The sequence below is a fragment of the Mesoplodon bidens genome (genome assembly GCF_964165515.1).
Source record: "Mesoplodon bidens genome assembly, chromosome: 15".
Classification (NCBI taxonomy): domain Eukaryota; kingdom Metazoa; phylum Chordata; class Mammalia; order Artiodactyla; family Ziphiidae; genus Mesoplodon; species Mesoplodon bidens.
In genome coordinates, this window is record NC_138171.1 from 41,866,076 (window position 1) to 41,893,321 (window position 27,246).

Sequence of the window (27,246 nt, forward strand, 5' to 3'; positions counted from 1 at the left end):
TCCAGGACTCCTCATAGGAAACACTACAGGCAGACCTCAGAGATATTGTGGGTTTGGTTCCAGACTCCTGCAATAAAGTCGATATCTCAATAAAGTGAGTCACACAACTTTCTGGTTTCCCAGTGTATAGAAAAGTTATGTTTACGTTATACTGTAGCCCATTCAGTGTGCAATAGCATTATGTCTAAAAAAATGGACATACCTTAATTAAAAATACTTTACTGCTAAAAATGCTAACCAACATCTGAGCCTTCAGTGAGTCATAAGCTTTTTGCAAGAGTAATGTCAAAGATCACTGATCACAGGTCATCATAACAAATATAAAAATAATGAAAAAGTTTGGAATATTGTTGAGAATGACCAAAATGTGACACAGAGACATGAATTGATCAAATGCTATTGGAAAAATGGCGCTGATAGACCTGTTGGACGTAGGGTTGCCACAAGCCTTCAATTTGTAAAAAAATGTAATATCTGAGAAATGCAATAAAACAGGATATGCCTGTTATGTTGAAATGTACAGGTGTCTCCTATGATTTTCTAACTGCCATATCTATTTTTTGCTTTTTTTTAAATTTAAAGAACGTATACAGATAAAAGTTGAATGTATTATTTGTGAGTTATTTAGATGGAGAGAGAGCAAGAAAAATCCCTCTTGAAGCCTGAGCTCCAAACCTTACTCTTCTCAAAAAAAGTAACCACTCTCAGCTGTTTGGTATGTGTCTGACATTTTCTCATGCCTGGGTATGCTGGGCATATTTTTAATTTTGAAAGATGCTGCTAACTTGATCTCAAATAGACTTTGTCTGTTTGTTTGGCCAACCTGAATTCAGGATACAAAACATGTTTCCTTAGAGCACTTGGATGCATATCTTTGATTACTATAGAGATTGATCATCTTTTCATGTATTTATTGGATATTTTTATTTCTTTCAATTTCTGAGAGATGTGTTGGTATCTCTCACTGTGATTGTAAATTTGTCTTTTACTTCTTGGCTTTTCAATACATTTTTCTTCATGTGTTTTCAAACTATGTTGTTAGGTGCATACATTCATGAACATTTAATTGTCCTAAGTCATACGTTTTAGCAATAAAAAACCTTAACCCTGAATCCTTTTGAGTCTCTTGTAAAACCACTCCAATTATCTTCTTAATGATCTTCCTCCTTAACTGATGCCTCCTTTTCAAAATCTTTTCCTCGTTGCCTTCACAGTATCTTTCTAAAGTGTAGATTCAGTCCTAGCTGGGTATTAGCATAAGGATAAGTTAATGAAAGGTATGGGGCCAAAAAGAGTATTGGTGGAAACCCAGAGTTCCAGTCCCCTGGGCAGGCGGGGGGAAGATGTTCCTTGTTTAGCTACCATTGTAGTGCATGGTCCACTGGCCTTTGGTATAGGCAGGGCTGCCCTTCTGTTTGACATGTTTGTTGGTGATTTCTGGATGGGCATCCCCAAGTAATGTGGGTTTGCCTTTAAGGGGTAGGGCCAGGTTAGGGTGAGGCCCCCTAATGTCTGAGGCTGCACAGAAATTGGGACTTCAGATCTGGCAAGTTGCCTGCTTCTTTGCCTTGTCTTACTAGTCATTGATGAGTCCACCAGCTCCTGCTAAATTTAATTTCACAGGTCAGCCCCGTTCCCTTTGGGGCTTTTTTGCCTATGAGATAAAATGCCTTATCCACAATCCTGATGACTTGAACTGAAAAACATCATTCTCTGCCAATAATGCAGTGAGCTGTAAGTTTATGTGATCAAGGAGGGACTTTTTGTTCCATGGGGTAGAGGACACATCAAAGATGCACTCTGAGAACTAGTGGGCAGGCCAGAGTTTTAGGACCTAGGAGAGGAATTGGAGCGTCCCATTCAGTTGTGGATACCATTGGAGGATGTCTCCAGAGAGTCCAAATGTCCCAGGGCCAATTGGGGCGGAATCTCTGAGGGCGGATGAGGAGCAGATGAACAGACACGGTGAGAAGCTAGGGTTGTAATCTGGGCAGTCTGACATGAAAGAGCTCCTTGTATAGGGAACATTTATCCCCATGTCCTTTTTCTTTTAAAATAAATTTATTTATTTTTGGCTGCGTTGGGTCTTCGTTGCTGTGCGCAGGCTTTCTCTAGTTGCAGTGAGCGGGGGCTACTGTTGGTTGGGGTGCACGGGCTTCTCATTGTCGTGGCTTCTCTTTGTTGTGGAGCACGGGCTCTAGGCGCGCAGGCTCAGTAGTTGTGGCTCGCGGGCTCTAGAGCACAGTCTCAGTAGTTGTGGCGCACGGGTTTAGTTGCTCTGTGGCATATGGGATCTTCCTGGACCAGGGCTTGCACCTGTGTCACCTGCATTGGCAGGCGGATTCTTAACCACTGCGTCACCAGGGAAGGCCCCCATGTCCTTTTTGAGAGCCCGGAACTTTGCCTGTAAGGTTGTGTCTTGGGCCGACTTGAAAAGAGGCCTTTCTTTGATTTAGACACATGCCATGTGTTGTCATGTGACTTCCCTGGTCAATAATCCTTGATGTCCTGGCTTCCCACTGCTGGCGGATCGGGTCTGAATTTTATAAACAGGCTTCAGTGTAGCTGGTTGACTGCTCTTTTCTTTTCCTCACTGCAGACACCCTCTGAAATACCTATTTCTGTTTCCTGGTGGTGCAATGTACATTTTCTCTCCTGTTTTTGCAGGTGCTACTCATTTCATTTTGCTTCAAGAGTTTCTCCCTTCTCCCTCGCTCTCCCTTCACAGGCCCTCACCTGGAAATTACCTATTCATGCTTCATAGCCCAGATCAAATTTTATCTCCTTTGTGAAACCTTCCCTGGGTGGGCCCCCGTCTATCTCCTTGCAGGCAGAACTAAGTTCCCAGAGCATCCTGAATAAACCTCCCTTGTGACATTTATCATCCCGTAATCATAATTATTATTTGCCTGTCTTTTCCCTTTATGGAGCTGTGAGCTTTCCCAGGGTATTAGGGAGATTTAAAAAAATTTCTCCATCTTCAACACCTTGCTGGTCTGTAATTGATGTTCACTGTGTGCAAATGTCACAGTTAAGCTAATGTTTCCAGGTGATACAGATACACTTGTCCTTTGGTGTGTTAAAAATAAAGGAACAGGTTTTCTGGGTGAACACAAGATCCATATTAAATCAAGGGATAGGCATTGCCTTCCATCTGTCCTAAGCGTTGAGGCATATTTGTACTGCTTCGTTTTCTAGGAGTTTTCCCTCTCCTGGATCTTGCTAGTAGGGAAAAAAAAGAATGTTTGGAACTAAATAAAGTCACCGTCCTCAGCAAGGTGAGCTGCTTCTCCAGTGATCTGATGCGACAACTTCAAACAGGCAAAGGAGGTACCCTGGGAGGGGACTCAGTTTTCCTATGATTATAGGCTCTTTGTTTAATCTTTGGAATTCCAGAACTGTGTGCTCCGTATAACCCTTTTACGCCACAGGTGACTAGAATTTCTTTTCTCTATTTTATTTGTTCATGTATTTAACAAATATTTATTGGGCATCTGGGATGAGCCCAACCCATGTGCTGGAGATATATCAGTCAAAGAGATGTGGTCCCTTGGGGCTTCCCTGGTGGCGCAGTGGTTGAGAGTCTGCCTGCTGATGCAGGGGACATGGGTTCGTGCCCCGGTCCGGGAAGATCCCACATGCCGCGGAGTGGCTGGGCTCGTGAGCCATGGCCGCTGAGCCTGCGCGTCCGGAGCCTGTGCTCCGCAACGGGAGAGGCCCACGTACCGCAGAAAAAAAGAGATGTGGTCCCTGACTTCATGGAATCTACAGACTAGTGATGAGAAGGCTTAGTGTTGGGGCCAAAGGCTGCATGGAAAGATTTATTCCGGGGCCTCTGCTTCATGTATACGCTGCCATTTCTGTATCTCTCTCACTAGCCCAAGATGTGAGGACTTGTGTCAACACGGAGGTCTCCAAGTTCGCTTCAGATTTTACCTGTGGGATTTTAGAAAACAAGTCATTACCTGGAAAAGACTGAAAAGAATGAGAGCTACGTATTATTCACGTATGGCTGTGGGATGGTACAAGTGGCAGAGAGAATTCTACAGCACATTGAGAAATCAATGGATTTGAGTTTTAAAGAGGGTTGAAGTTTCTTTTCAGGCCATTTTACTCCAGAGCAGAAGTATATCCTCGAGTTAGGAACTGGTCACACAAGTCATTAGATTGTTTTATACATGGTTATTAATAGGTGAGACTAGATGCCTGGCAAGCTCAGTTGGATGGTTCAGTTTCTCTCCGAAATGCCCAGGCTTGGGTTCCCATCCCGTGTAGCATTTATTATCATTGTTAAATGGCAGTTCCCATAACTTTAAGAAATTGGCATATGGCTGGAGCCAACTGGGCTTTTATCGAATTACCGTCATTTTATGTTTAAGTTTCTCATGCCTTTTCAAAGCTACATGTTGGCTAACAGAGGAAGGTCTATGAGTGATTGGTTTTATGTTTATTATACGAGGCCATCATGGAATAGCTTCTGGGTAGAGCAAAATATGTTTGTTTTCTAGAATAAATAACACAAGGTCGGGCCATGTCATCTTTCTCCCACATCTGCCTTTGAAAAGAGAATAGTTGTAATTTTGGTTTTGACTCAGAATTCTCTTTCCTGCTGTGGCCTCAGCGGGCATGTTGTGGGATGACATGGGGTGCCGATTGTTTATGCCAATTGATGTCACACACAAAAATCCAAGAGCGTGTAGCCAAGCACTGCTCTTCCCTTTAATTTTGCAATATGGTTCTGTCATCATGCATTAATTTAAACTGATGTGTTTTTCTGGGTTATGTTCGCTCACTATAAAAAATAAGAACAGAAAATGTGTAAAGAGGCAAGAAAAAATTATTGATGATTTCACTACCTAGAGGCAAAATGACATTTCATTATTGTTTTACTTTGAATTTCTCTTATTACTCTTGAGGGTCCACCTCTTCTCACGTTTATTTGTTTCTTTTGTTCTCTGAATTTTGTGTTCATGTTTTTTGTTTATCTACCTAATTGTGTGCTTTCGATTTTCATTATCTTTTACTCTTTTGTAATTGCTGTAAAATTTTTTGGTAGTTCGCTGTTGTCTTAATTTTATTACTTTTGATGATAATCAGAGGTTTGCAATTATTATCAAACTGTTGATTCTTTAATATCTGGAGTTAGTATGAATATTCATTTTCATCTTTATTTTACTTTCCTTGTATTTTGAGTTCTCAATTTAGCTGTTTTATCTATCTAAAATTTATTTTGTGGTGTGTTTGGAGGGGAGACTCTCAGAATTTTACCCAACAGGGAGTCAGTAGTCCCAGAACATTTTTTGAATGATTCTTCCCCTACCCTTTGGTTTGTGGTGCGTTCTTGGCATACATTCTCTAAGATCAGCTTTGTTTCTGGTCTCTTAGTTCCGTTTCACTTGTCAATCAACTTGTTATTGATTAAATTATATTAGCTTTTAACATCATGTATGTCTCTGGGTTTTAACATCATATTGGATTTTAACGTCATGTATGTCTCTGGGTTTCCTCAGTACCCTTTTCCCCTCAACGGCTTTGTTATTTATTCTTACCTGTTTACTCTTTCAGGTCAATGCTGAAATCCTGTGTTAAGTGCTAAAATGATTTCTGTAAAAACCTTTCAAAAAGTAACATTCATAGTATTTTTTAAGTTATGTTTGGTGTGGAATATAAAGGAAGAAACAGAAGCCATCAAAATCCCTCCACCCAGACCCTCCTTGCTAAGTCATTTCTTTTTGCAGAGGCTAAGACAGGGGCTTTGCAGTCAGGTGGATCTGGGTTGAAAACCTCGCTCTGTCTACCACTCACTCACCTTTGGGCTTGTGACTCTGAGCCTCATTTTTCTCATCAGCAAAATGGGGATACCCACATGACTGGCTCATGGTGAAAAGTGATTAGATAATGTATACCCTGGAAAGTTCTTGGTGTGGTGAGCAGCTGCATTGGCTGGGCTCACCCGTGCATAAGTGTCCTGTGTGGTATGTCACTTTCTTACCACCTAGCTTCCATCCTCATCTGGGACCAGAGAGCCAGCCCAGTGCTTCTCAGGTGATGGACAGATGCATGAGACCCTCTCTTGAGGCTCATGCTTGGAGCTGGCACAAGCACTCCACCTTGTCCTGCTAGTCAAAACAGGTCATGGGGCTGAGCCCAGATCCAATGAGTGGGGAAATAGACTTCGCCTCTTTAGTGAGAACTTCAGAATCATGTGGCAAAGGACCTGCGTACCTTGAGGGGTGAAGGACTGGGGATCTGCTGAATTGCTTTAGTGGTCCAGAGAGGGAGAAGGCATTTTCTGTCCAGTAAGACAGGCATGGCCAGGTTAGGACTAAGCAAGACCTGGAGGGGCTGGTGTGTCAGATTTGACTCAGAGTAAGGAGGGCCAGTCTTTGGGGAAGACGTTATGGATGGAGGTAACAACAATAGAAGCAACAACAATAATAAGTTACGGGTTTGGGATGAACAGATACACACTACTATATATAAAATAGATAAATGACAAAGACCTACTGTATAACACAGGGAACTGTATTCAATATCTTATAATAACCTAAAATGGAAAAGAATCTGAAAAAAAAAATATATATATATATATAACCGGATCACTTTGCTGTATACCTGCAACTAGCCCAACATTATAAATCAACTATACTTCAATTTTTTAAATTGGGGGGAAAAAGTAACAACAATAATGCTAAGGACGGCCCAGATGCAGGAATAAACAGAAGTGTTTTCAGTGTCAGTGTCTATAAAAAGATAGGCTTGACTGGCCAGTTTGGCTTGAACATTAAAAGGGAAAATAGCTAGTTTGGTAATATGTTTCTCGTTGCTGTGCTGAAGTGACAGGGTAACAACCTTTAGAACCGGATTGGCATTTCGTGAGGGGCTGGGGTTGGAGAGAGGGGGGACTGGCTGAGAACAGAGTGTTGTATGGTCTTCAATTTCTATGAAGAATGTTTTTGACCAAATTTTGGATCCTCTGGGCTTTGGAACACTGCTATTTATTATTTCCAATCTGCATCATTTCCTAATGTATTTTTGTCCCTCCTGCAGCAGTCGGGGCTGTCCCTGCTCACTTTAGAAAGCTTATAGGATAAATACTATGTATGAGTAACTTAGGCAGTATTTCCTGTGTCTTAAGTGCCCGGAGGCTTTCTTAGCTGTGGCCTGAAACTGTCTGCATTAATTTATCCTTAATTGTTTTTAGAAATTCTCCTCCTGAGCCACTGCTTAATAGAACTTGAGGGTTTTTCTTTTCTTTTTCTGTTCCCTTCAGTTGAAGACAGCAAGATAAGCTACATCATACTCAGGCAGATTCATCTATTAGGCTGAGAATCTGAAGGATGCCCCTGCCCCAGCCCCATATGTGTGTGGTTCCCCCTTCCTTTTAGGGAAAGCAGTGCTGCACAAAGCAGGAGACTGTGTTTGGAACTGAGGGTTAAAGATGGTGAATCAACCATTTTCACTTAATGAAAAAAAAAAAACAACTTCTGAAGATAGAGAGAGGCAGGTAGGGTTTCTTTGCCCACGTCAGGACCTCCTACTATATCTTGAAACTGGCATAGTGTCATCTGGCCAAGCAGTGCTGAGTCTCATGGATCTTCTGGCTAAAGACAATTGCCCTGTCCTTGGAAAAGCAACTCTTCACAACTCAGTGAAAGAGACTTCCCAGGAAGCCATGGAGCCAGTCGGTATTCAGTCCAGAAATCAAAGGTGGTTTGAGGACTATTCCAAAATAAATGTTTAGAGGAACCAGGCTGGCAGGGGAAGCATAGAGCTTTGTTTACCCCACGGTGCTTGAAAATAGAGTGTGAGTCTGGCACTGGTCTTGACCAGGGTGTGGGGCTGCAACTGACAATGGTCCTCGCTGGCTGTATGGCCTGGGTTCCTCCCCTCCCACGGCGCTCCTGTGGGAAGCTGATGGAGTCCCGAAAAAACAAATCCTCGTACACCCACAACATCTTGCACCCAATTTCTGGAGCTTTTCCTGGGGCTCCCTGGACCCCAAGATAGGAACCCATTGCCATGCATGGAGCAGGCTGAATCTTGATTCATGAAAATTGCCCCAGTACAACTGATAGGCAGGATGCACACAGACTCAAATGCTGCGGTAGGCAGTTCATCTCGGAGACTGCTCTGTGGCAGCCGAGCTAATGAGGTGTGCTGCTTCTTCCTGGATGAACTGAGCTCAACCAGAGGAAATTAAACCGCTCAGAAAAGTGTGCATTTTCCCTAATGAGGAGAGATCCAAAAGAGGGGCCTCATACATCTCATTTATTCAGCCCCATATCTTGTTTTGCAAGGTTTGCTGTTGCTAAAAATGATCACTCTTTCTTGGGACTATAGGCAAGGCTTGATAAGGAGGGAAGAAAAAAAGAGAGTTTGGGGCTGGTTAATGCACTTGACCCAAGCAGCTTTTAGAATTTGAGCTCTGATTAGTAAATCAAGGGAGACAGTTGTGTTCAGAATGGTATCTTTTAAGTGTTGAGGTGCCATCACTGAAGTTATAATTGCGGGAGGAGATAAGTGATGCCTTTGATCATAAGAAGAGCGGAGGGAATAAATTGGGAGGATAGGAGGATTTTGGCTTTTTATATGTTCATTCAGTAACCATTTATCTGCCAAGTATTGTTCTGGGTTCTGGGGAAACAAAAAAGAAAGAAGACCCACTGGCTGCCCCTCAGGGGGAGAGGACAGAGTGAAGAGTGTCAGGATGACAGCGTGCCGAGGGAGAGAAAGTGACAAAGGACAGGGGCATGACATCCTGTTGGGGGTCTGGGAGAGCTGCCTGGAGCTGGGCTGAGGGAGGAGGACAGGTTACGCGAAGGAAGGGCACTTTAGACAGAGAGACAGGTGTGTGAATTGAGAGGCAGCGTTTCCGGTTCTGGGAAATACAAATAGTTTACAGTTCCTGGGGGAAACAACAGGGAGGAGATGAGGTTGGAGAGGTGAGCTGGGGCTGAACGTGGGTGCCAAGCAAAGAAGTCTGAAGCTAATTCTGAAAGCTACAGAGAGCCAAGGGGATAGTGGAAATAGAAGAGTGACATGATCACATTTGCATCTTAGAGAGATCATGCTAGCCACAGTGAGGTGGATAGATACCAACCCACAGAGGGCTGCAGATGGACAGACTGGAGGCCAGGGACCAGTTAGTTAGGTGGCTTTGGGTGTCATCTGGGGGGAATGATGTGGAGTGGAGGTGTGGCAGTAGAAATGGGGGTGGAGGGGAGTGTCATAAAGAGATGCTAAAGATGGTAGAATCTTTAGGACTTGGTGACACGTTGAACGGGACATGATTTTGATTTGACTCCCAAAGAGAAAGAGTGGTGGCCTCCAATGAAGACAGGAAGGTGCAGAGAGAGCAGGTGTCAGTTTTAGGTATGCTGTATTTGGGCTGCTGATGAGATGTCCAAGTGGAGATGCCCAGTGGGAAGCAGAAGCATGAAGCATCCAGACTAGAGCTGGGGGTTTGGAAGTTGCTGGCATCGTGGTTGGAGCTGTGGAATTCGATGAGATCACCCAGAAAGAGTTGACCAGGTGAGAATAGGAGAGGGCAGAAGAAGGAGCCTTGAGGAATTTTGGGATTTGGAGGATTAGCACAAAAGGGCAACCTGTGAAATAAACAAGTGGCCAGGACAGATCTCCAGTGGGAGAGAAAGCAGAGGTGGGGATGAGGAGATGGCAAGGGTGCCAGGATCCAGGAGTAAATACTGTTTATGTAAGGGGAGAGGCAACCATGTTGAACACTGCAGAAAGGATCGTCAGCTGGGGTGAGGTTGGGAAGTTTCCATTGATTGGAGCCACGTAGATGTCACTGGAAACTAACAAGAGCAGTTTTATCAGAATAAGGTAACTAGGAGGGAAATGATGGTCTAGTGAGGGACGAATGACAGATAAAGGAGGAGGTCAGGGAGGGCAGACAAGGAGAAGAGGCTGATTAAGGCTGTGGGGCAAGGGATTTTTTGGATGTAAATGGGAGAGACTTGAGTCCCTTCCTTGAGTGGAAAAAGCCAGTGGGAGAAGAGTGAAGCTAGAGGAGAGAGAATAATGGGTGAAGCAAGGCGTTTGGCTGGGAGGAGGCTCGGGAATCCACAGCACAGAGGAGGGGGGGTTACCTTTGACCTCCTGAGGCTGCCTCCTTCAAGGCTGAGTTCAGAGGTTGATAAGCTTTTAGGTGGTGAGGGGGACTCGGGAAGTGCTTCTCACATTTCCACGTGGTGCGGAGAAGCCACCTGCAGAACTTGCTAAGGGACTCTGAGCCAGTGGGTCTGGGTGGACCAACTTGGTGCATTTTTAACAGGCTGCTGGGGGCTGCTGCTGCTACTGCTGCTGCTGCCACAGGCCTGACACCACACTTGGAAGTTCCTGCTGGGGACCTTGATTTCCTCTGTGGAGTAGGAGGTACCTGCAAGGGAGAGGTTGGCTCGAGGAAAGAGGGAGAAATAGGGAGTAGAGATCGGGGTGGGGATGGGGGAATTGAGAGTTCTGAAAAGCCTCGAAAAGAAGGGTGCAGGGCAGCTCCCGGGGCTTCACGGGGACTGGGGACCTTGGATTTGTCTTGTCACCACTGCAGTGGTGGGACTTTTTCTTGCAGTGTCAGCGGTGTGTGTGAAGCGGAGGAAAGTTAGCTGGACGAGTGATCCCCAGCTGGGGTTCTTCAGGGCTGGTGGGAAAGAAGGCCAAGGGAGAAAGGGTGGGATGAAGGCAAGGGTGAAGGGAAGATTTTAGCCAGGCGAGGGTAGAGCTGATACACTGAGTGGGAACAGAGTGGCCCAGGACCGGGAGGTCTCACTGAGGTTGAAGAGTGGCTGGTTTGGGGATGCAAGGTGGGGAGAACTGGAAGGAAGGGAGGCTGTGACTGTGGAAGATGGAGATGTTTGAGGTGCAGCAGCTCTGGGCAGTGATGAGGTCCAGGAAAGGCCATGGGAGCTTTGGGATAATTCCACTGCCAAACTAGGTGGTCCTTCTGGTCATCTCTCGTTATGGGTCGGAAGCTCCCTGGCTGTCCTGGGGTGGTGTCTGAGGCTGTGACAGGAAGGAGAGGTTGGAATGACAGGGTTCTAATGAGACATGACACCTCAATTTGGTATAATCTTTTCTTCCAAACTACAAGGCAGTGTATCAGTGAGGGTCCTCCAGAGAAATGGAACTGATAGGATATCTATCTATCTATCTATCCATCCATCCATCCATCCATCCATCCATCCATCCATCCATCCAGCTATTTATCTCTATCTATAGAGATAAGATAGGGTATCTAAGACATAAATGGGATATAGATAACATACAGATAGGTGATAGAGATATCTGTACATGAGATATAGATAGATGATAGATAGAGACATAGAGAGGTACATAGATGGAAAGCAAGAGAGATTTATTTTAAGGGCTTTGGCTTACATAATTGCGGAGGCTGACATGTCCAAAATCTGCAAGGTTCACCAGCAGCCATGAGACCCAGGGAGGAGTTGATGCTGCAGCTCAGGTCCAAAGGCAGTTTGCTGGCAGAATTTTCCTCAGGGGCCCTCTGTCTTTTTTCTCTTAAAGCTTTCAACTGATTGGATGAGGCTCCCCTACATGTTCAACGGTAATCTGCTTTACTCCAAGCCTACTGATCTGAATGTTAATCTCATCTAAAAATACCTTCACAGAAACACCTAGAATAACGTTTGACCAAATATCTGGGTACCGTGGCCTAGCCAAGTTGTCACATAAAATTAACTATCATGGGCAGTTAGACTTGCTTGGTGACCTGATTTCATAATCTGGCCCTGTGTCCACAGGGAGACAGAGAGAGGAGAAGCCCGCGCACTGCAATGAAGAGTAGCCCCCGCTTGCTGCAACTAGAGAAAGCCCACACAGCAATGAAGACCCAATGCAGCCAAAAATAAATAAATAAAATAAATAAATGTATATAAAAAAAAAGAATGGTGGCCTATCTGCAATAGAGCTTCCAAGGAGGAGCTCATTTCTATTCTTGGTAGGGCCTAACCCATGGCTTGGGATACCTTGGATTGATGTGCACCGTAGCCACGTCTGTGGTTCAGCGTGTGCTCTCAGTGTCTGTGGCCATGTGGAATTCAGGCAGCAGCCGAGAGGCGACTCTTCCACACACTCGCCTTTCCTTTCTGGTTCTTTCTACCTGGCAACTGGATACCACTATTTGAAAAATGAATCCTCTTCCTAAGTGGCTGGGCCACACTAACGCTTCCTTGGGAACAGAGCCCTTTTGGCTCTCAGTTTGAGAGTGTGGGCTTTGGGTTATATGTGGAGTGTGTCAGATGCTGACCAGTGAGGGTCTGGCCAAGCCAAGGAAGCGTGTGCCGGTGCAGCTGGGGGAGCTGGCAGATTTGGAAGTGCAGGGGGGAACGGGGGTATTTTCCGGGTTTGCTCACATATGTAGAGCACGATCAGTATTTAAAGGGTAGGTACCCAAGGACCTGGGCTGTCCATTTAGAGGTGGATTTGATGTCATGTGGATGTGATGCTGGGAGTCCTTGCTCCCACATCTGCCCTCAGCAGTGGGAGGAGTAGAGGTGGATGTGTCTCTTGCGTGCCTGTCACAATTCTCAAGGGTTTTCTCATTGGAGCACAGCTGCTCTTGGGATGGCAAGGTGGGGTTGGATGACTCAAAGTGCCTGTTCTGTCTGACGCCCCACACTTCCCTCCCTCTCATTTTACTCCACATTGCCTTCCCCAACTCAGAAAGGTTGGCGGAGAGGCCTGGCGCTGAGGCAGCACGGACTCTGCCGTCAGCTGTAGAACCTTTATTAATGAGTTTTTATGACCTTACGCATGTTTTTGGAGCACCTTGAAAATGAAAAAGGAATCAGCCTGGTAGGAATTTGCAGAGCCCCATATGAGTCTCTGGTTGCACAACTTGGCTCTTTAGCGCCCCAGCTCTAAGCAAGCTTAGACAGTTTTTTTTCTGGAAGGCGTTGGAAGAGAGGAAGGGAACCCTAATGCCTCTGTGTGCTCAGAAGTGCTGATCGCCTGCCCCTCCCTCTGTTCTTGGCCAAGCAAGTGTCATCCGTTGATCCATCTTTCAAACCCAGCCCACAGCTCATCTTCTCTGCCCTCCTGGTCCATCTCAACTTATCTGTCACCTCGGGTGTAGGTCTAGTTGCCCCTCCGTATCCATGGGTCCCACATCTGCAGAGTCAACCAGCTGTAGATTTGGATCCGCAGTTGGCTGAATCCACAGATACGGAAGGCCAACTGTACTGCGCATTTTATATAAGGGACTTGAGCATCTGCGGGGTTTGCTTTCTGCAGGGGTCCTGGAACCACTCCCCTGTGGATCCCGAGGGATGACTGTATAGCATTTGCCGCCTTGCGTTGCACTGCCTGGTCATCGTGTTGAGTGCGTTTTACCATCAAACCCAAGACTCTCGTTACTGACAGCGGGATTAGTGCTCGGACAGTGCTTGGTGTTGGTCCCTTCACTAGGGTTGGGAAGACAGTGGGACAGAGACTGAAGGGCCTTGTTGCACTTGGGAGCCAGAGCTGAGGTGAGCAGCTAGGAAGGCCCTGCAGGTTGGCCGCACAGTGATGGGCCATGTGAGCCGAGTGACACAGAGAAACCAGGTAGGCTCAGTGAAGGGGAGCCCTCACCTTCGATGGGACCCCAGGAGCTGATGACCAGGAGGGGGACCAGGGGCAAGGACTGGAGCCTGGGCTCAGGCCCTGGGGGCAGCCCCACCTACCATCCTGAGCACACACATGTGCACCCTCCACACCCAGCCTTATAGGTCCTGGGGTTCCCTGCCTCTGCCCTGAGGGCTGGTGGGGACCCACAGAGATGAGCCTGAGTGCATGAGGACGGAAGTGGTTCATAAGCAGCGGAACCTTGGCAATGTCCTGGCGTGGCTGAGAGCAGACATGACCTCTCTTTGCTTGGGGTCTTCAGTTAAAAGACTTTGATAACTCCTCGGGGACCAGCACTCAATTGGCCCCTTGCCCAGATTCGTAGCCAGAACGCTAGGAGATTGGCCCACATTCCCACCAGCCTTATCAGCCCCTGGGGATGATGAGGCTGGCTTCTGCTCACCCATCCCACTTGAAGGGACCTCTCCTGGTCTGCACTCTGCCCCCAGCAGCCCTTGGGTATGGTGCAGCTGGCCACGGAGGACCGCCACCTCGTTGGGGCTTTTAGGGCAGAGAAAAGGAAGCTGAGGCTCAGAGAGACCAAACGGGTTAGCCAAGGCCCCCCAGCTAGGAAGGGGCTGGGCTTAAAATTGTGTAGAGGCTTGTCTCTTGTAGCTACCACACCCTGCCTTGGGCACGCAGGGGCGTTTGCAAGAGTCTAAAAGTCAGATGGTGATGTTCACGTCCAGGCACCCCTGCAGCTTTTCAGACTTGCTGTGTGACTTAGGGCAAGTGACTTCACCTCTCTGTGCCCCAGTTTCCTCAGCTGTGAAATGAGGATGAAAATACTGCCTACCTTATAGGATCGTTTTCATACTAAATGAGATAGTACAGCACAGGGAAGCTTCCAGCAGTTTTTGGCACCTGTACTATGAAGTGTTGGTTATTATTATCAACATAATTATCTGTGATCTTCTGGGTCTCCTAGAGGGTGCATCTAAATATTTTTACAATGATGGGGATCTTTGGGGGTCCTCTTTTTGTTTCCAGGTTGGCAGACTGGGTCACAAGTGTGTTTTGATACCTCTTACGTGTATCACATTGTGGTCATAGAACTTGTTGCCCTCAGAGGTGTTCGTGGGCAGGGCTCTGCTTCTGAGAGGGCGTGGGCATTTCTTTGGGCTTTGATTTCTTCCCTGCTGGAGACCTTGACCCTTGATCGTGGCACTTGACTCTCTAGTGGGTTCCCAGAGGCGGCCCAGTCTCCCGAACTCTTCTTACTCAGCATCAGTGAAGGAAGAGCATGGGCACTTTTGGTGCTAAGTGAAGTCAATGCCAGTGACTCTGGGGTGAGGAGGATGAGGGAGGGGGGACGGTGGTTACTCTCAGGCAGTTCCGGAGTTCAAGGAGGCATCCCGGACAGATAGACAGATGGACAGTGGTAAGGTGTCTAAGAGACGTCACTTGGTTGGTTATTGGTCTCTGCCGTCTTTTCTCTGGGAGGACAGCTTCACAGAGAATCTGGTCCCTTGTTAGCCCTTTGAGGAGAGGAACCTGGTCTTGAATTTCTTTGTAGCTCCCCTCCTGGCCTGGAGCTTTGATTGGAATTGATCCAGACCTTAAGATAGTTTTCCCGCCAACCATTTTCTTTCAGACAAAAGGTTGTTTATTTCTTTCCTTTCTTTTATAAATTTATTTATTTATGACTGCATTGGGTCTTCGTTGCGGTGCGTGGGCTTCTCACTGTGGTGGCTTCTTTTGTTGTGGAGCACGGGCTCTAGGCGCACAGACTTCAGTAGTTGTGGCACATGGGCTCAGTAGTTGTGGCTTGCGGGCTGTACAGCGCAGGCTCAGTAGTTGTGGTGCACGGGCTTAGTTGTTCCGCGGCATGTGGGGTCTTCCCGGACCAGGGCTCGAATCCCTGTCGCCCGCATTGGCGGGTGGATTCTTAACCACTGTGCCACCAGGGAAGTCCCAAGATTGTTTATTTCTTACCGACTAGTTATTGAAAGGAAATTTCTGGGACCCATCTCTGAGTCTGTGTTTCTAGAGGACGCCCACAAAGCCCTGTGGATTTTTAGTTATTTTGCAGTTTCTGTGACATGCTGGCCCCTCCCCAGGTATCTTTCAAATCTGGAACCTGTTCTTTTATCCACACGACCTTCCGGGTTTCTCTCGTTCACCTGGATTTTGCAGTTGCGGAGGCAGGAAACATATCTGATTCTGTATGTTCCATGATATAAAGACAAGGCTGGGTGCTGAGCTGAGCTGCCTGCTCCCTTCCCCAGATCTGCCTGCCTGTGGGCCATTGCACACCACCTTGGCACTGAGCACCCTCCACCTGGTCAGCTCTCCAGGAACTCGGAAATGAGGGGGGATGCTTCTTTCATGTCAGCCCTAGTCTGCAGGGTGTGGATACCCAGATCTGTGTGGTTTGGAAACACCATCTGAGCATCATCAGGCCACAGGGAGGATTGGTCCAGCGTCAACTCCAGGGGCAGGAGCCATACCTGTTCTCTTCCTCTGTGCAGTCTCTAGTATTTCTCAGGCCTGTGTGGCCTCCCTGTTTCCTTTTCATCATCCATCCTTGATCTCCCTTCCCGCACTCATCTGCTGCCTTGGGCCTTGGGTGTCTGATCAGAAGTAATGTATGTTTCAGTCTATGCCTCCTCTTTACAGCAGGTGCTTTATGGCCTCAGTTTTCTATTTCTCCAGCATATTGTGGCCTCTCCTGCAGATCAGGCCGTAAGCCAGGCTTAGAGATTTTTTTAAGGTAGAGTCTGCCTCTCTACAGCAACAAAACCATGTTGATTTTGATAATGACCGTATTCATATTGTCTGCCTATTGGGAAACCCTGAGATGTTGGGCGCAGGAAAGGTGAATCGCTGTGAGCTGGGCGAGGTTGGAGCCCAGAGCCCTTGTGGGGAGCAGAGTCCTGGGTGGGTCCTGCAGGGTCTGGGTTGAGTGAAAACTCTGGAAGCCTGGCCCATGGTAATGGGAAATCTACAAAAGGGATCAGAGGAGGCAGGAGGGAGGGTGGAGGGGCCGGGCAGGCAGGCTGGTCTTTCCATTGGTTGGTACATTGCATTTTTCCAGGGCTCTCAAAGGCTGGTCTCACCTGATCCTTATGAGGACCTTAGCCAGGCACCTAGAACTAAATACAGTGAGGATTATTTTGACAGTTTTTTTTGCGGTACGCGGGCCTCTCACTGTTGTGGCCTCTCCCGTTGCGGAGCACAGGCTCCAGACGCGCAGGCTCAGTAGCCATGGCTCACGGGCCCAGCCGCTCCACGGCACGTGGGATCTTCTCGGACCGGAGCACGAACCCGTGTCCCCTGCATCGGCAGGTGGACTCTCAACCACTGTGCCACCAGGGAAGCCCTTGACGGTTTTAGAGATGAAAGAAACATGAGCACTGTGCCCAGGGTGACAGGTTCAATGTGTGGCAGAGAGCTTCCTGCTTCTGAGATTCCCCCATGATTTACTGAATGGCCACCTTGACCGTGAAGGGGCAGGACCGGGGGCCCACGAGTCCCATCTCAGCAGAGGGAATTGCCTGCTCCGGCCAAGAGGCTTAACCCACCACTCAGCCTTAATGGCAGCCTGACCTCATTGCCTGTAGCTGGAGAAGACGGTGCTGGTACGATGCAGTTTGGCCTTTTGTCTTCTTAATTTCAAGGGCCAGAATCTGTTTAAAAACAAAAGGCCCGGGCCTCCCTGGTGGCGCAGTGGTTGAGAGTCTGCCTGCCGATGCAGGGGATATGGGTTCGTGCCCCAGTCCAGGAGGATCCCATGTGCCGCGGAGCGGCTGGGCCCGTGAGCCATGGCCGCTGAGCCTGCGCATCCGGAGCCTGTGCTCCACAACGGGAGAGGCCGCAACAGTGAGAGGCCCGCGTACTGCAAAAAAAAAAAAAAAAAAAAAAGGCCCTGAGACTTCCCTGGTGGTCCAGTGGTTAAGACTCCCCGCTTCCGATGCAGGGGGCATGGGTTTGATCCCTGGTCAGGGAACTAAGATCCCAAATGCCAAGTGGTGCAGCCAAAAAAGAAAGAAAGAAAGAAAGAAACCAGGCCCAGGAGTGCATGTCAGAGTAGGTACGTGTGTACGGGCGGGGTGCTCGCGTGTGTGGTGAGGAACGGGCCGAGAAGGAGCAGCTGCTGGCCTGCCAGGCTCAGGATGGCTGCCGGCCCTGTCAGGGAGGCTCCGAGGGACCTTCTGGGATGTGCCCTCCTCCCCCGGCTCACCACGCAGTAAATGAGATGATCCCCGCCAACTGCCCGCGAGCCCATCAATAACCATTCTAATCTCCTCAGCAGCCCCCAGAAGTGAATTTACAGCATCGAGGTAAAAATGAGGCTGCGTGATCAATGGATCCCTGGACGGTCTCCTCTAGGAGACACAAATGCATATTGTAACAAAACTTTATTTTCTTCTGAAAATTGCCTACATGATTAATATGGCCCAACACAGCCCAAGCTGTTCAGCATAAAAAAACAGCTGTATTTCTTGCTCTCTCTTCAGTGCTGCTTCCCTTTCACTCCATCCCTTCATCTTGTTCCCTTTGTTTTGCTCTGGAACACATTTGTGCCGTATACTGTACAGTCTCACACAGAGAGGAGGGGGGTGCGTTGAAATGCACTAGCTCTGTATTCCATTCTGCTCTGTTTCCACTTGGTATTTCTGATGTGGCTCAGACTGTGCATAAAACCAAATTCCCTAGTGCTCCCAGGACAGAGTGCTGGTGCTTCCATCACTGAGTCATGCAGAGCTGGTTCCCTGGGTACCAGTCATCTCTTACATCACTGGGCGCCCCCAGGGAGGCCCAAGCCCTACGCCCCCGAGTCCAGCCTGGATGAAAAACATTCTTCTCTTTCACCCTGTCTTCTGGTATGGGGGAGTTGTTGGATATTAGAAGGGAGGACCTCTTAGGCAGGTGATCACATTTCCAGTCCCCAGGGTGATTCTAGGAACGCTTGCAAGAAGAGTTAGGGTGTGTCAGGCAGCACAGTCCTAGCAGGTAGAGGCCCCTCTTCCTTGATGATGATAAATTTCATGTGTTTCATGTCTTTTCCCAGAGTGTAAGCTCCATGAGAGCAAAGGTCTCCTGTACAGTGCTGGGTACTTGGTAGGTCCGATAGATGTCTTAGTTTGGGTTCTCCCAGAAGCAGACCCTGAAACAAAGATTTGAGTGCATTAGTTTATATGGGCAATGAAGAGAGCTCCACTAAGGGGAAGTAGGACTGAGAAGGGAAGGTGTCCCCAAAAGAGGGTCTTATGCAGATTGCTCCCGTGGGTGATGGAGCTTAATCCCACTGGGGGAAACTCTGGGAGCCAGTGTAAAACCCACCCCTCAGAGTCAACCACCTCAAGGGCTGAGGGAGCTGGGGTATTTATACATCCTCTCCCAGCTGCCTCTGGATGAGAAATGATGGGGGTGAGGCAGTTGCTCAGAAGGCAGCAAAGCGGGCTCCGAGGAAGGAAATGCAGGAGCCTGGAGTGGGAAGTCGGGCAGGTGTGCGCCGAAGTGAGACCAGGGGGTATGTGTGGGCGTGGCAGCCTGGGAAACAGTCGATGTGTGCCCAAGACTGATGCTTCTCATTCCTGTGGGGTGGTACATTTGGGAGAAGTGGAGCTGGATTTCTTTTTTTTTTTTTTTGCCATACGTGGGCCTCTCACTGTTGTGGCCTCTGCCGTTGTGGAGCACAGGCTCCAGACGCGTAGGCTCAGTGGCCGTGGCTCACGGGCGCAGCCGCTCTGCGGCACGTGGGATCTTCCCGGACCGGGGCACGAACCCGTGTCCCCTGCATTGGCAGGCGGACTCTCAACCACTGCGCCACCAGGGAAGCCCTGGATTTCTTAACTGTCTCCTCCTTAGGTTTTATTCTCAGATATGAGCCAGGAGAGGCCAAGAGGGAACCAACGATTCTCACCTTGGGAGGACGTGTACCAGGACTGGGCTGACGGCTTTACCATGTGCAGCTGCAGTGCCCGTGCCTTGCCCCTTCCTGACTCTGCTGTCTCCTGCTGTCTTCCCCCAGGTGTAAGGAGCTGAAGTACCCCGAGGGGCTGCCCCAGATATCCATCATATTTATCTTCGTGAACGAGGCCCTGTCAGTGATCCTGCGGTCAGTTCACAGCGCGGTCAACCACACGCCGACCCACCTGCTGAAGGAAATCATCCTGGTGGATGACAACAGTGATGAAGGTACGGGGGCCGCCAACCTGCATGCAATTGTTGGAGAAGACAGTGCAAGCACACGAGGCCAGCGGGGGGAAGGGTCACTTTCATTCCATCCTGAGCCCAAGTGACTTTGTCTCCTGTCCCTGGGGCATAGCTGGAGAATGGGGGGCTGTTTTGGGGGGAAGAAATCCAGGTAACACTAGGTAATTAGTCCCTGAGTCCTCTAGGGCTTTTAAGAATAAGCTACTGGTTATGTGTCTGGACTCGTTTCCCCTCTTCACATTACCGAAAGCAGATGACACTGAAGAGCTGAATTCCTCCGCAATCCCCACCCCCCATCCCATCTCCTTGGTCCTTTTCCCAGAGGCAGAAGAAAAAGGGAAATTCTGTCTTGTGATGGGATCTGTTGTTCGTACATCAGAATTCCTCTCTGGGCCACTGTGGCCAAAGTGACTGTCAGTAGAAATGCACAGGGTTTGCAGGTCTTTTTTTTTTTTTTTTTTTTGCGGTACGTGGGCCTCTCACTGTTGTGGCCTCTCCCGTTGCGGAGCACAGGCTCCAGACGCGCAGGCTCAGCGGCCATGGCTCACGGGCCCAGCCGCTCCACGGTAAGCGGGATCCTCCCGGACCAGGGCACGAACCCGTATCCCCTGCATCGGCAGGTGGACTCTCAACCACTGCGCCACCAGGGAAGCCCAGTTTGCATGTCTTTAGGAGTTCAGTTCTACTAGGAATGACGGCTCAGTTAAAAAATATAACAAATACTTTTTATATTTGTTATATGACAATATCAAAACTCCTTTGAGGTCCTTGGAGACGGAGGCCTAGTGTGAAAGTGGTGGTAGGGGGGTTGCTTTGGCTAATTGTACCTTTGTGTTGGATCCCAGCCTAAAAAATTCACTGCAGGGAGAAACCCACACAAGCCGATGACATCAAAGAAAGACAGCCAGTGTGCATGCTTAAGGCCAAGGAGGCTTATCTTCAGAGCACCTGAAAGATTAGGATCACGCTGAACCCCTTGCTCTCGGTGTGATCAGTAGAAGATTACCCCGTGCTCCCTGGTCAGGAGAGGGTGAGGAAGGGCAGGACAGTGTCATGGGTCCTGTTGGAAACCTGAGTATCTTCAGGAGCTCCAATGAGCTCACGTTTCATCGGCCCAGGAGTTGAAGTCCCCCTGACCCTTCTGAACCAGCTGATTGTTACCAGTGAAGTGTTTGAGTGGGTCTGGACCCAGCATTACACCCATCAGGGCACCACCATCTCCCGGGCCTCCAAATGTTGAGGACTAATGGTTCATTTGCTGGATTTTTCACATCCTTATTTTAAAACTTACGTTGAGAGTCTTCTTGGGAGAAGGAGGTTCTTTCAGTTCCCTGAAGCCTCTAAGTCAGCCGGCAAAGTCATGGCTAACAGTGGCCTTCTCTGCAGCCTCTCTGTGTGCCCCTGCAGACCTCTGGCTTCAGCAGTACTTCCAAACCCTCTGCAGGGAATCCTGAGTCCTACTTCCTCCCTCCGTTTGCTGGCTAAATCCCTCTCGTCCCCCGGGTGTCCCCTATGTGTCACTTCCTGGGAGATTCCTTTGCTGACATCCTAAGACCCTTGCTCTGTGCTGCCTCAGCTCCCTGTATCCTCCTGTAGCACATAGCACATGAGATCACTGTGCCTTTCATAGCTGGACTCCCAGTACTGGGCAGGACTTGGTTTCACCGGGCCTGGCTGGTAGCCAGGGTGAGTCTCACCCTATTACCGAATACAAGTTCGTGTGCCCAACTCACAGTGAGGCCAAACAAACCGAAACGTCAGGGTTTGGAGCAGAGAAAGGTTTATTGCAGGGCCATTCAAGGAGACAGGTGGCTCATGCCAAAAAACCACCCAAACTCCTTGAAGGATTTCAGCAAAGCACTTTTAAAGGCCATGATTAGTTGCTGCAAACTTCTCGGTGTCAGAATCCTTTGTTCTTGTAGTTGTCCATGTAGGCCAGGTCAGGATGTTCCTCTAAACCTCCAAGACAAATGTTATTCTGTTCTGCAACTCTTTATGACTACATGAATGGAAAAATGTTATACCCTTAAAGGTCAGAGCCTTGAAAATAGACTATCCTGTATATCAGGCTAAAGGCAACATTCTTTTACAAGAGGTGAAGAGCCAGCATGACTAAACACAGGCAACAGAGCACAAAGGTTAAAGTAAAAGGAACAGATCTAATATGGAGTCAGATTTGTTCTTCCCTGTTACAACCCAGCCAGGGAGTAAATGATGAACCTGAATAGGGCTGGGAAAGGGCTAGCAGGGGCAGGCAACAAAGTGACCAGAGGTGGTGCAGAGAAGAGCTAGCAGACCCAGAGAAGAAAGCAAACAGTAAGTGCTGGACTGAATTGGGGTGAGGACTCACTACCAGTGGGGCTCCTTTCCCTGAGGAAATCTCAGCAGACCCAGCCCAAGAGGAAGAAATGGAAGAACAGGTCAGTCTCAACCAGAACACAAACTCTGTGAGAATGGGGGTCTCCAGTAGATGTCTTAGTGTGGGTTCCCCCAGAACAGCCCCTGAAACTAAGATTTGAGTGCATTCGTTTATTTGGGAGGTAAAGTGCATCATTAGAGGAGTGGGGAAATAGGATAAGGAAGGGAAGGCAAAGCCAGCGTAAAACCCACCCCCCAAGAGTTGACCTGCTCAAGGGTGAGGGCGCTGGGGTATTTGTATACACCTCTAGCATCAGATTCTTTCACATCAGAACCTCCTGGAACCCTGACCTGGAGGAAGTTCTGCATCAAGAGGTCTGGGGTGGGTCTGAGAATTTGCATTTCTCACTAGTTCTCCAGTGATGCTGCTGGTGTAGGGACCACACTTTGAGACCCACTGGGTTAAGTGGTTCACACTTCAGGCCTAAATGAAGATGTTTAATGGGTGAGAAAAAGTAGGGAAGAGGTATTTGTTTCAGTCTGATCATAAGGTTAATTCCCATTCATCCTCCCCTGTCCCCCGAGATACCTGGGGAACCCAGAGTGGACTACCTTAATATCGTTTCCCTGTTTTCTTTCCCCAGCTCTAGCCTCTATATTTTCTCCAGGCTAGGAGTGCCTTCTCTTTAATTGGAAGAGGGAGTTAACATTTTTTTTCTTTGTGACTAGTATTAACAAATTTTGTATATGTTCTATACACACTTGAAAAGATACCCCTACTCTATAATCATAAAATTGAATTCCTGCCATACATCAGCTTTGTGTGTTTAGCTAGACTATGAGTTTATTTTTTTAAGTCTTTTTGATAGTGGTGTTTTAACATCTCCTCCTACAATGACTACTCCTTCCTGTGTTCCTAATAATGTTTGATTTCTGTATCTTGTTGTCAGTTTCTTTGGCAACTGTAGATTTGTATCTAAATGGCTTCACTATTAGCAGTGGTTGTTACCATTGTGTAATGCTCCCTTTATCTTAAAAGCATACTTTTTTCCCCCTGCCTTGAATTTAGTTTGTCTAACATTAATATTGTTATCCCTGCTTACCTTCTGTTTGAATTTGATTAAAACAGTTTTTTTCCAGCCTTAACCAATTTTTTTTTCTGATCTTAAAGGTAATCACGCTCTTTGTAGGGACATTTGAATTTATCAAAAAGCACATATAATTGGACAAAAACAAATACTGAAGAGACTAACCAGAAGCAACTGCTCATTTGCCTGTGTTCTCACCCTCTTTTTTTCAATGCATGTTTTACGTTAAGATCCTATAGTAAAAACAAGTTAATGTTATTTTTTTTTCTCCTCTGAACTGTGAAGCACAATACCTCCCTTTTTATTAAGAAAAAATTCTGCAACCATCATTTTAATGAGGGTAGAATGGTCCATTCTCCGGCTAGTCAAGAATGGCTCAGGTGAGGGCCTCCCTGGTGGCGCAGTGGTTGAGAGTCCGCCTGCTGATGCAGGGGACAGGGGTTCGTGCCCCGGCCCGGGAGGATCCCACGTGCCGCGGAGCGGCTGGGTCTGTGAGCCATGGCCGCTGGGCCTGCGCGTCCGGAGCCTGTGCCCCGCAATGGAAGAGGCCACAACAGTGAGAGGCCCACATACAGAAAAAAAAAAAAAAGAATGGCTCAGGTGGAAACTGCAGCCCTCCACTTCCATGTTATCACATACATTCAAGGAAGAAGAGGCTTTTCAGAGGACAGACAGCAGAAGCAAGAAGAACTACAATCCTGCAGCCTGTGGAATGATAACCACATTCACAGAAAGATAGACAAAATGAAAAGGCAGAAGAGTATGTACCCAGATGAAGGAACAAGATAAAACCCCAGAAAAACAACTAAATGAGGTGGAGATAGGCAACCTTCCAGAAAAAGAATTCAGAATAATAATAGTGAAGATGATCCAGGACCTTGGAAAATGATTGGAGGCAAAGATCAAGAAGATGCAAGAAATGTTTAACAAAGACCTAGAAGAATTAAAGAACAAACAAACAGAGATGAACAATACAATAACTGAAATGAAAAATACACTAGAAGGAATCAGTTAGCAGAATAACTGAGGCAGAAGAATGGATAAGTGACCTGGAAGACAGAATGGTGGAAATCACTGCCACGGAACAGAATAAAGAAAAAAGAATGAAAAGAAATGAAGACAGCCTAAGAAACCTCTGGGACAACATTAAGCACACCAACATTTGCATTATAGGGGTCCCAGAAGAAGAGAGAGGAAAGGACCTGAGAAAATATTTGAAGAGATTACAGTCGAAAACTTCCCTAACATGGGAAAAGAAATAGCCATCCAAGTCCAGGGAGCGCAGAGAGTCCCAGGCAGGATGAACCCAAGGAGAAACACGCCGAGACACATAGTAATCAAATTGACAACGATTAAAGACAATGAAAAATTATTAAAAGCAGCAAGGGAAAAATGACAAATAACATGCAAGGGAACTCCCATAAGGTTAACCACTGATTTCTCAGCAGAAACTCTACAAGCCATAAGGGAGTGGCACAATATATTTAAAGGGATGAAAGGGAAGAACCTACAACCAAGATTACTCTACCTGGTAAGGATCTTATTCAGATTCAACAGAGAAATCAAAAGCTTTACAGACAAGCAAAAACTAAGATAATTCAGCACCACCAAACGAGCTCTACAACAGATGCTAAAGGAACTTCTCTAAATGGGAAACACAAGAGAAGAAAAGGACCTACAAAAACACCCAAAATAATTTAAAAAGTGGTAATAGGAACATACATATTGATAACTACCTTCAATGTGAATGGATTAAATGCTCCAACCAAAAGACACGGGCTCGCTGAATGGACACAAGAACAAGACCCATATATATGCTGTCTACAAGAGACCCACTTCAGACCTAGGGACACATACAGACTGAAAGTGAGGGGATGGAAAAAGATATTCCATGCAAGTGGAAATCAAAAGAAAGCTGGAGTAACAATACTCATATCAGATAAAATTGACTTTAAAATAAAGAATTTACAAGACACAAGGAAGGACACTACATAATGATCAAGGGATCAATCCAAGAAGATATAACAATTATAAATATATATGCACCCAACATAGGGGCACCTCAATACATAAGGCAAATGCTAACAGTTATGAAAGAGGAAATTGAAAGTAACACAATAATAGTGGGGGACTTTAACACCTCACACCAATGGACAGATCATCCAGACAGAAAATTAATAAGGAAACACAAGCTTTAAATGACACAATAGACCAGATAGATTTAATTGATATTTATAGGACATTCCATCCAAACAGAGCAGATTACACTTTTTCTCGAGTGCACATGGAACATGCTCCAGGATAGATTACATCTTGGGTCACAAATCAAGCCTTGGTAAATTTAAGAAAATAGAAATCACATCAAGCATCTTTTCCGACCACAACACTGAGATTAGAAATCAATTACAGGAAAGAAAACCATAAAAAACACAAACATGTGGAGGCTAAACAATACATTCCTAAATAACCAAGAGATCACTGGGGAAATCAAAGAGGAAATCAAAAAATACCTAGAGACAAATGAAAATGAAAACATGATGATCCAAACCCTATGGGATGCAGCAAAAGTAGTTCTAAGAGGGAAGTTTATAGCAATACAAGCCTACCTCAAGAAACAAGAAAAATCTCAAATAAACAATCTAACCTTACACCTAAAGGAGCTAGAGAAAGAAGAACAAACAAAACCCACAGTTAGTAGAAGGAAAGAAATCATAAAGATCAGAGCAGAAATAAATGAAATAGAAACAAAGAAAAAAATAACAAAGATCAATAAGACTAAAAGCTGGTTCTTTGAGAAGATAAACAAAATTGATAAACCATTAGCCAGACTCATCAAAAAGAGGGAGAGGACACAAATCACTAAAATTAGAAAGGAAAAAGGAGAAGTTACAACGGACACCACAGAAATACAAAGCATCATAAGAGACTACTACAAGCAACTGTATGCCAATAAAATGGACAACCTGGAAGAAATGGACAAATTCTTAGAAAGGTATAACCTTCCAAGACTGAACCAGGAAGAAATAGAAAATATGAACCAACCAATCACAAGTAATGAAATTGAAACTGATTAGAAATCTTCCAACAAACAATAGTCCAGGACCAGATGGCTTCACAGGTGAATTCTATCAAACATTTAGAGAAGAGCTAACATCCATCCTTCTCAAACTCTTCCAAAAAACTGCAGAGGAAGGAATACCCCCAAACTCATTCTACGAGGCCACCATCACCCTGATACCAAAACCAGACAAAGATACTACAAAAAAAGAAAATTACAGACCAATATCACTGATGAATATAGATGCAAAAATCCTCAACAAACTACTAGCAAACAGAATCCAAGAATACATTAAAAGGATCATACACCATGATCAAGTGGGATTTATCCCAGGGATGCAAGGATTCTTCAGTGTATGCAAATCAATCAATGTGATACACCATATTAACAAATTGAAGGAGAAAAACCATATGATCGTCTCAATAGATGCCGAAAAAGCTTTTGATGAAACTCAACATCCATTTATAATAAAAACTCTCTAGAAAGTGGGCACAGAGGGAACCTACCTCAACATAATAAAGGCCATATACAACAAACCCACAGCAAACATCATAGTCAATGGTGAAAAACTGAAAGCATTTCCTGTAAGATCAGGAACAAGACAAGGATGTCCACTCTCGCCACTATTATTCAACATAGTTTTGGAAGTTTTAGCCATGGCAATCAGAGAAGAAAAAGAAATAAAAGGAATCCAAATTGGAAAAGAAGAAATAAAACTGTAACTGTTTGTAGATGACATGATACTATACGTAGAAAATCCTACAGATGCCACCAGAAATCTACTAGAGCTAATCAATAAAGTTGCAGGATACAAAATTAATGCACAGAAATCTCTTGCGTTCCTATACGCTAACAACAAAAGATCAGAAAGAGAAATTAAGGAAACAGTCCCATTCACCATTGCAACAACAACAAAAAAATACCTAGGAATAAACC

The 27,246-nt window shown here is 46.4% G+C and overlaps 1 protein-coding gene across 1 annotated transcript in view; it reads left to right on the top strand.

The window, feature by feature from the left end:
* Positions 1-27,246, top strand: part of GALNT17 (polypeptide N-acetylgalactosaminyltransferase 17) — a gene marked incomplete at both ends in the record, with an annotated part of 470,492 nt that overhangs the window by 215,800 nt on the left and 227,446 nt on the right. Inside the window, one exon of the mRNA XM_081255248.1 lies at positions 19,622-19,788. Within this exon, the coding sequence (XP_081111374.1) occupies positions 19,622-19,788 (167 nt within the window). The remainder of the gene's footprint in view (positions 1-19,621; positions 19,789-27,246) is intronic.